This window comes from Scophthalmus maximus, chromosome 10, assembly GCF_022379125.1.
Source record: "Scophthalmus maximus strain ysfricsl-2021 chromosome 10, ASM2237912v1, whole genome shotgun sequence".
Lineage (NCBI taxonomy): Eukaryota > Metazoa > Chordata > Actinopteri > Pleuronectiformes > Scophthalmidae > Scophthalmus > Scophthalmus maximus.
Window position 1 is genome coordinate 19,905,001 of NC_061524.1, and position 10,000 is coordinate 19,915,000.

The window sequence follows — 10,000 nt, forward strand, 5'->3', positions numbered from 1 at the left end:
ATTGAACTATGATCAAAACACTGTGGTGATCTGATCCTGGTCTGATGCGGATCAGATGGAGATAAAAGTGATTTATGAATCGGTTTTAGACAAGAGTTTAACTTGAATGTGAGTTAATCTCATTGGTTCACCTGGACCATATTTAAACCGTGAGACCTTCATGTGACCTGGTTCCGGACCGGGAGTGGACCCGCTCCTCTTCATCCTCACGTCCCGCTCTCTCCGTGTCGGCCATTTTGTTTTTAAGGTGAACAACTTCTCCCGTCATCACTGAGCGGACTCCGCTGCAGCTGTAAAACGTTCCGTTTGATTTAAACTAAAGTCGATTTAATGCGTCGGTTTAACTTCATCGTCGTCCGGTGAGTGACACCTCACCTGGCGTTGATCCTCCTCACCTGTTTCTCATCGGCAGATTCGACACGACTGACTGTGAGTGCAATACCACATTTGACCACCCACACACTTACCGTCACGAGCCGCTTCAACCAGGGGGGCGCTGTTCTCCTCAGTAGTGAAGTAAAGTGAAGTAGAGTAACAAGGTGATGTACAATAAATATTATTGTTATTAATATTTGTTTTATTATTCTGTTAAGCAGAAGATAAAACAACAATTTGAAAATGAATAATATGGTAGAGATAACAATAACAACTGGAACATGAAAAACATGAAGAAGTGTTCACGTCATTTATTCACTAACGATAAAAGACTTTATTCAACAATGTAAACACACTGTAAATAATGTTACAAAGAAAAGTCCAACATTGAAAAAGTTGTTCAATTTAAAATAATGTAACATTATACATTACATTATATATAATAAAATTTCCTTATGAAGTCAAACTGATGTAAAAGAACATTATTTACAGTAGATTTATTATATTCAGTGTTAAGTAGTGGTGGCGTAGACATGTTTGTAGATTATATCTTTACATGATGATTTATGTCTCATATATAAACCTTAATAATCAGATGTTTTCATGAGCTGAAACCGTTTCAGCCTCAACTGGCGCCACGTTTCATGTTTCACAGACTATTAAATATGAATTAAAATCAATGTGTGTTTGAATTAAGAATATTGACCAAAAACTGATTGTTTACGTCTGGAAAATCTGTTTATTATTACAGGACAGAAACTCAGTGATCTGAAACTGAAATATATTTTTTCTCTTTGATAACATGTGAATAAAAACTAAGTTATAGGAACAGAATCGAGAATATTCCATAAATATGTAACAAAAACATATTTTCCCTCCAGAACAAACTTGACCTTGTCCTGAACATGAATTGCCTAGAAATAAAAAAATAATAATTCTAGATTGTCTGACGCCTGAAGGTTGTTTTGAAAGATTCTCGCTCCGTTTTACAATTTCGTTGCTTCCACGATATTAAATGTCAAATGTAAAAATAATAATGTGACCTTTCCTCCAGCATTAAATCTGATTTGATCATGACTTCAATCACTTTCTCAGGTTAACAAACCTCATACACAGAACCAGGACCAGGACAAGGTCCAGAACCAGGTCCATTACTTTGTAAAAAAAAAAAGTTTCATTTTATCTCCTGGAATTTAAACAACGAAAAAAAGAAGAAGAAAATGAATGGGGAGAAAAAGACTGACACATTTGTTCAAACTTCACTGGAGGTTTGGGTTGCATAATAACCTGAAACATTAAAGGAATGTTTCACTCAAATGTGATTCTTTATTTTGCAAGAATCAACAGAGAAAAATTTCAGCTTCGATAAACTTTTCATTAAAATCCATAAACACCGGAATTGCTGCGGAGCTTTTCACCCGGGAAATAATAAGTGATGAAGTGATGAATCAATCTTTCATATTTATTCCTTCATTCAGGCAAAATCAACAAAGTGGGACGAAGAAGAATTCATGTAAATGATAGTGAAATCTGATTGAGTGATGAAGAAAGATGACATGTATAAATGTTAACATGTAAGATCCAAAAAAGGAGAATAAACAGCTGCCCGTGTTTCATCATCTGTATTAAACAGAAAATTTGTAATTTGACAAAACAGCTTCATTTCCTTCATAAAACATTATTTAGTTATTAAGATGAGCGTTAAAAAAGAAAAATCACTGGTACAAAGTTTGAGTGTGAAGACACAAAAATAATTTCTCTTTACAATCAGGAAAGTTTAAGAATATAAAACTTTATATATATATATAAAACAAGAAAAAGAATAAAAATGTAATGTTTTCGGAATGTTGGTGAAATAAAGATGAGGTGATAGAAGATCTGACGACGAAGTTGTCGCAAAACTCAGGACGATCAATTTAAAGTTGGGATGACATTTATCTTTATTTTATTAAAATCATTTTTTCATGTGGGCCGACATTGTCTTCCTCCGTCGGTCAGAGAAACGTCACAGCTCCCCCTGCTGGACGCCTCCCATCACTGCACCTGCAGTTACACAGTTTCAGTAACAAACTCAAGACTATGATTTTTTAAATTAGATCTAAAGACGCAGACAGGAAACAGAAATAAAACTAAGGTCCGCAGCTGGAGCGGAACCTGAACTCACCATCGTGAGTCGTTCAGGGGCCGAGAGAGAGAGAGAGAGATAGACGCTGAGTGACTCAGTGTTCATTAATAAATGAGGATGAAGATGAAGATTTAGTGGTTCGATGGTTTTAGTGTCGGATCTTCCTCAAACATCTGCATCACGTCTGCACTGTGATCGATCGAGTGATTATTGGAAGATTGATCGTACTGAAGAACAGATTGTCCCCGGCTGCGCTGAGCGACGACTACAAACAGGATAAAAAAAAGAAGCTCCCCCTCCTGACGCCATGTTAAAGCACTAGTGCGTGATATAATCTGACAGATTTATTCTGTGGCGCAGATCGGAGTGTTGAGTTTCTCTGTCTCCGGTTGAGCCTCCGCGTCCGCGCCCCCGCCGTCGCCGTGACTGGACTCCGCCTTCTCACCCTTCTGAAGAGGAAACCCACGGGTCCTGTAGAACAAGACCAGGTCCACAACGAACGCCAACATCGCCAAGAAACCAAACGCCTGCAGGAGGAGAGAGGAAACACACACGGTCGTAAGGTAGGAGAGGAGAGGAGGAGGTAGTGAAGGAGAGGAGGTGGTAGTGAAGGAGAGGAGGAGGTAGTAAAGGAGAAGAGGAGGTAGTAGTGAAGGAGAGGAGGAGGTAGTGAAGGAGAGGAGGAGGTAGTAAAGGAGAAGAGGAGGTAGTGAAGGAGAAGAGGAGGTAGTGAAGGAGAGGAGGAGGTAGTGAAGGAGAGGAGGTGGTAGTAAAGGAGAAGAGGAGGTAGTAGTGAAGGAGAGGAGGAGGTAGGGAAGGAGAGGAGGTGGTAGTGAAGGAAAAGAGGAGGTAGGGAAGGAGAGGAGGAGGTAGTAAAGGAGAAGAGGAGGTAGGGAAGGAGAGGAGGAGGTAGTAAAGGAAAAGAGGAGGTAGTAGTGAAGGAGAGGAGGAGGTAGGGAAGGAGAGGAGCTGGTAGTGAAGGAAAAGAGGAGGTAGGAGAGGAGAGGAGGAGGTAGTGAAGGAGAGGAGGAGGTAGTGAAGGAGAGGAGCTGGTAGTGAAGGAAAAGAGGAGGTAGGAGAGGAGAGGAGGAGGTAGTGAAGGAGAGGAGGAGGTAGGGAAGGAGAGGAGGAGGTAGTAAAGGAGAAGAGGAGAGGAGGTGGTAGTGAAGGAGAGGAGGAGGTAGTGAAGGAGAGGAGGAGGTAGTAAAGGTGAGGAGGAGAGGAGGTGGTAGTGAAGGAGAGGAGGAGGTAGTGAAGGAGAGGAGGAGGTAGTAAAGGAGAAGAGGAGAGGAGGTGGTAGTGAAGGAGAGGAGGAGGTAGTGAAGGAGAGGAGGAGGTAGTAGTGAAGGAGAGGAGGAGGTAGTAAAGGTGAGGAGGAGAGGAGGTGGTAGTGAAGGAGAGGAGGAGGTAGTGAAGGAGAGGAGGAGGTAGTGAAGGAGAGGAGGAGGTAGTAGTGAAGGAGAGGAGGAGGTAGTAAAGGTGAGGAGGAGAGGAGGTGGTAGTGAAGGAGAGGAGGAGGTAGTAGTGAAGGAGAGGAGGAGGTAGTAAAGGTGAGGAGGAGAGGAGGTGGTAGTGAAGGAGAGGAGGAGGTAGTGAAGGAGAGGAGGAGGTAGTGAAGGAGAGGAGGAGGTAGTGAAGGAGAGGAGGAGGTAGTGAAGGAGAGGAGGAGGTAGTAGTGAAGGAGAGGAGGAGGTAGGGAAGGAGAGGAGCTGGTAGTGAAGGAAAAGAGGAGGTAGGAGAGGAGAGGAGGAGGTAGTAAAGGAGAGGAGGAGGTAGTAAAGGAGAAGAGGAGGTAGTAGTGAAGGAGAGGAGGAGGTAGTGAAGGAGAGGAGGAGGTAGTGAAGGAGAGGAGGAGGTAGGGAAGGAGAGGAGGAGGTAGTGGTGAAGGAGAGGAGGAGGTAGTGAAGGAGAGGAGGAGGTAGTAGTGAAGGAGAGGAGGAGGTAGGGAAGGAGAGGAGCTGGTAGTGAAGGAAAAGAGGAGGTAGGAGAGGAGAGGAGGAGGTAGTGAAGGAGAGGAGGAGGTAGTGAAGGAGAGGAGGAGGTAGTAAAGGAGAAGAGGAGGTAGTAGTGAAGGAGAGGAGGAGGTAGTGAAGGAGAGGAGGAGGTAGTGAAGGAGAGGAGGAGGTAGTGAAGGAGAGGAGGAGGTAGTAGTGAAGGAGAGGAGGAGGTAGTAAAGGTGAGGAGGAGAGGAGGTGGTAGTGAAGGAGAGGAGGAGGTAGTAGTGAAGGAGAGGAGGAGGTAGTAAAGGTGAGGAGGAGAGGAGGTGGTAGTGAAGGAGAGGAGGAGGTAGTGAAGGAGAGGAGGAGGTAGTGAAGGAGAGGAGGAGGTAGTAGTGAAGGAGAGGAGGAGGTAGTAAAGGAGAGGAGGAGGTAGTGAAGGAGAGGAGGAGGTAGGGAAGGAGAGGAGGAGGTAGTGAAGGAGAGGAGGAGGTAGGGAAGGAGAGGAGGAGGTAGTGAAGGAGAGGAGGAGGTAGTAGTGAAGGAGAGGAGGAGGTAGGGAAGGAGAGGAGCTGGTAGTGAAGGAAAAGAGGAGGTAGGAGAGGAGAGGAGGAGGTAGTAAAGGAGAGGAGGAGGTAGTAAAGGAGAAGAGGAGGTAGTAGTGAAGGAGAGGAGGAGGTAGTAAAGGTGAGGAGGAGAGGAGGTGGTAGTGAAGGAGAGGAGGAGGTAGTAGTGAAGGAGAGGAGGAGGTAGTAAAGGAGAGGAGGAGGTAGGGAAGGAGAGGAGGAGGTAGTGAAGGAGAGGAGGAGGTAGTAGTGAAGGAGAGGAGGAGGTAGTAAAGGAGAGGAGGAGGTAGTAGTGAAGGAGAGGAGCTGGTAGTGAAGGAAAAGAGGAGGTAGGAGAGGAGAGGAGGAGGTAGTAAAGGAGAGGAGGAGGTAGTAAAGGAGAAGAGGAGGTAGTAGTGAAGGAGAGGAGGAGGTAGTAAAGGTGAGGAGGAGAGGAGGTGGTAGTGAAGGAGAGGAGGAGGTAGTGAAGGAGAGGAGGAGGTAGTGAAGGAGAGGAGGAGGTAGGGAAGGAGAGGAGGAGGTAGTGAAGGAGAGGAGGAGGTAGTAAAGGAGAAGAGGAGGTAGTAGTGAAGGAGAGGAGGAGGTAGTAAAGGTGAGGAGGAGAGGAGGTGGTAGTGAAGGAGAGGAGGAGGTAGTGAAGGAGAGGAGGAGGTAGTGAAGGAGAGGAGGAGGTAGGGAAGGAGAGGAGGAGGTAGGGAAGGAGAGGAGGAGGTAGTAAAGGTGAGGAGGAGAGGAGGTGGTAGTGAAGGAGAGGAGGAGGTAGTGAAGGAGAGGAGGAGGTAGTGAAGGAGAGGAGGTGGTAGTGAAGGAGAGGAGGAGGTAGGGAAGGAGAGGAGGAGGTACTAAAGGAGCGGAGGAGGTAGGGAAGGAGAGGAGGAGGTAGTAAAGGAGAGGAGGAGGTAGTAAAGGAGAGGAGGAGGTAGTAAAGGAGAGGAGGAGGCGCAAAGTTGCGTGTTACCACAGCAGTTTTCTCCAGAGAGGTTCCGTTGTTGTCTGTAGCGAAGATGACGGAGGAGACGAAGAACAAGAGGGCGATGAGGAGGGTGAACCAGAAGTCCTGCAGAGGAGGAAGAGGAAGAGTCACTGGGTGCAGTCGAATCGTCCTTCCTCTCTACCGTTCCTTGACCTCAGTGTTAAAGGTCATGAGGTCAAAGGTTAAAGGAGGAATCAACCAACTCCACTGACACTGAACTGCGCGGTCATGTGACGTCTTGATGAAACGACACATTTCTGAAGATGAACGACAAAAAACCATAGCGGCTCCATCAGCATTTTTCAGTGTTTTATGATTCATATGTAACAGCAACTTACATCTGGGTCATATTCATACTCTTCTTCTTCTTCTTCTTCTACTACTACTTCAGATTGAATTGTTTATGTCGTACATGACGCGTCACATTAAATATCGCCGCTGCAATGAATTGTGGGGTGTCTATATCTCCTTCCTCTCGCATAGGAAGATCCAGTGTACCCTATGCTAAAGGAGATAGGAAAGGAAGCATTGAAGCTCCTTTCCTAAGCACTAAGAGAATCTGAACATCATGGTGCTGAGGAAACACTTCAGGATTTACGAAACTTCCTAACCCAATTTGACAATTCGACCTCAACCACTGTCAGCAGCAGGAGCCTCCATCATAATCTCACACACACACACACACACACACACACACACACACACACACACACACACACACACACACACACACACACACACACACACACACACACACACACACACACACACACACACACACACACACACACACACACACACACACACACACACACACACACACAGTTTCCACCTGTATCCAGTCATTGTGGTCGTATCTCAAGTCGCGGCCATCGATCGACGTACATCTGTTACCTTCAGGACGTGGTCGGTCGGAGGTCTGTGGAGGAGGAAGCAGGAAACGGAGCGGCTCTTACCAGACTGGCCCAGCAGACGACGGAGACCCTGGTGTGCAGGCTGGTGGCGAGGATGACGAGCAGCAGCATCGTGAAGAGGAACGCCGTGCAGCTCACAAACTCAAAGAAGTAGAGGGCGAAGCAGCCGATGCAACTGCTGACCACCTCCTCCAGGAGGAAGGCCATGAAGGAGAAGACCTGCCCCGCGAGAAACGCACCACATCTGGTTACACACATCTGGCTACTCACACATCTGGCTACACACACATCTGGCTACACACACATCTGGCATCAGGACCGACCACATGGCTTCATCATTAACCTTTGACCTTCCTACACTGTGACGTCATTCCCTTGAGAAAACACTTCATGTTTCTAAAATCTGAACAACCTCAGATTAAAGTTCATGTGAGTCAATAAATTATGATGAATTATGAAAGAACTGAAACTTTATGAATTCAAACAATAGAAAAATCTGAAGAGATGACAACTGTTCATTTGATTCAAAAAGTGCTGAACAGATTTACAGTTAACCTGTCTGTCTGTCTGATGGAACTTGGACCTGTCTGTCTTTTCTCACTGATGGAACATGGACCTGTATGTCTGTCTGATTGAACATTGACTTGTCTGTCTGTCTGATGGAACATTGACCTGTCTGTCCTTCTGATGGAACATGGACCTGTCTGTCTTTCTGATGGAACATGGACCTGTCTGTCCTTCTGATGGAACATGGACCTGTCTGTCTGTCTGATGGAACATTGTCTTGTCTGTCTGTCTGATGGAACATGAACCTGTCTGATGGAACATGGACCTGTCTGTCTGTCTGTCTGTCTGATGGAACATGGACCTGTCTGTCTGTCTGTCTGATGGAACATTGACTTGTCTGTCTGTCTGATGGAACATTGACTTGTCTGTCTGTCTGATGGAACATGGACCTGTCTGTCTGTCTGTCTGATGGAACATGGACCTGTCTGTCTGTCTGATGGAACATTGACTTGTCTGTCTGTCTGATGGAACATGGACCCGTCTGTCTGTCTGATGGAACATTGACTTGTCTGTCTGTCTGATGGAACATGGACTTGTCTGTCTGTCTGATGGAACATGGACCTGTCTGTCTGTCTGTCTGATGGAACATGGACCTGTCTGTCTGTCTGATGGAACACTGACTTGTCTGTCTGTCTGATGGAACATGGACCTGTCTGTCTGATGGAACTTGGACCTGTCTGTCTGTCTTTCTGATGGAACATGGACCTGTCCATCTGGACCTGTCCATCTGTGATCGAACATGGACCTGTCTGTTGATGGAACATTGACTTGTCTGTCTGTCTGATGGAACATGGACCTGTGTGTCTGCCTGTCTGATGGAACTTGGAGCTGTCTGTCTGTTTGTCTCTTGGAATAGGGACCTGTCTGTCTGTCTGACCGAAGAGGGACCTGTCTGTCTGTCTGATGGAACATGGACCTGTCTGTCTGTCTATCCTTCTATTAAATCTTGCTTCTCTCACCTTGTGCACAGTTTGGATCGTTTGGACGGACTGTATATAAAAACGAACATTGACTTGTCTGTCTGTCTGATGGAACATGGACCTGTCTGTCTGATGGAACTTGGACTTGTCTGTCTGTCTTTCTGATGGAACATGGACCTGTCCATCTGTGATCGAACATGGACCTGTCTGCCTGTTGATGGAACATGGACCTGTGTGTCTGTCTGTCTGATGGAACTTGGACCTGTCTGTCTGTCTGTTTGTCTCATGGAATAGGGACCTGTCTGTCTGTCTGATGGAACATGGACCTGTCTGTCTACCTGTCTCTCTCTCTGTCTGTCTGTCTATTTGATGGAACATGGACCTGTCTGTCTGTCTGTCTGTCTGTCTGTCTGCCTGTCTGCCTGTCTGCCTGTCTCTCTCTCTCTCTCTCTCTCTCTCTGTCTGTCTGCCTGCCTGTCTATCGGATGGAACATGGACCTGTCTGTCTGTCTGATGGAACAGGGATCTGGACAAAGGGGCGGAGCCAGATATGTTTGATCTCTGAACGACCTGACGCCCTATGACCTTCTACCTTGTTAACGAGATAAATCACCATGGTAACAGATGCTGGACCTCAAACCTGCTCCTGCTTAAGTTCACCACGACTGATCAAAACCCAAACTATTGACCAATCAGATCACTGGAAAACCAGAGTTTCTCTCACACACACACATACACCAGTGACCTCTGACCTCCCTGAAGATCCTCTTTCGGTCCAACTCCCTAAGTTTACTGTCGCAACAGCAGCTCTGAGATCTGCTAACGACAGCTCCTCTGACACACACACAAACTCTCACTTCTCCATCTGCTGCTTCCTGCACGCACGCGCACACACACACACACACACACACACACACACACACACACACACACACACACACACACACACACACACACACACACACACACACACACACACACACACACACACACACACACACACACACACACACACACACACACACACACACACACACACACACACACTGTTTCCACAAACTATCAAAAACATCCCTGTTGCTTCATCACCACAAACTCAGGCTCCGCCCACACTGATTAAAAGTCATCACTGTTGCTATGGTTAAGCCTCTGAATCATGTTCCTGAGATAAAACCAGCTCATTGATCGTCTCATCGTTAACTATCGAGTGTTGACAACGCATCACCGGAGCTCAGGCGTCAGAAACACGACGATTTCAGGGTCTTTGAACTCACCACTTCAGCAAGTTTGACCACGAACCGGATTCTGTCGAGATGCTCCGATGGAACCAGACACCAGGAAGACTTCGGGTTCGGAGCCGTGGTGGACGAGTAGACTTCAGAAGCCATGATGGAGCTGAGACACAAAAACATCAATTATTATAATTCAATCATCTTCATATAGTCACCGATCGTCCTATATACAGTCAGTGATCGTCTTCATACCCAGTCGCTGATCATCTTAATATACAGTTGCCGATTGTCCTATCTACAGTCAGTGATCATCATATATATAGTCAGTGATCGTCTTTATATAGTCAGTGATCGTCTTAATATAGTCAATGATCGTCTTTTTATTATATCT

The 10,000-nt window shown here is 46.0% G+C and overlaps 2 protein-coding genes across 3 annotated transcripts in view; both read right to left on the reverse strand.

Moving 5' to 3' along the window:
* Window positions 1-1,659, reverse strand: part of tg (thyroglobulin) — a 23,892-nt gene extending 22,233 nt beyond the window's left edge. For both annotated transcript variants that reach the window (XM_047335118.1, XM_035607939.2), the window contains exon 1: window positions 132-1,659. The gene's annotated coding sequence lies outside the window, so the exon portion shown is untranslated. The remainder of the gene's footprint in view (window positions 1-131) is intronic.
* Window positions 1,660-1,816: 157 nt separating this feature from the next.
* cmtm6 (CKLF-like MARVEL transmembrane domain containing 6) overlaps window positions 1,817-10,000 on the reverse strand; it is an 11,884-nt gene continuing 3,700 nt past the window's right edge. The window contains exons 2-5 of the mRNA XM_035607938.2: window positions 9,652-9,772; window positions 6,933-7,109; window positions 5,962-6,060; window positions 1,817-3,027 (exon numbers count right to left, since the gene is read on the reverse strand). Coding sequence (XP_035463831.2) covers window positions 2,845-3,027; window positions 5,962-6,060; window positions 6,933-7,109; window positions 9,652-9,765 — 573 coding nt within the window. The 5' untranslated portion in view covers window positions 9,766-9,772 and the 3' untranslated portion in view covers window positions 1,817-2,844. The remainder of the gene's footprint in view (window positions 3,028-5,961; window positions 6,061-6,932; window positions 7,110-9,651; window positions 9,773-10,000) is intronic.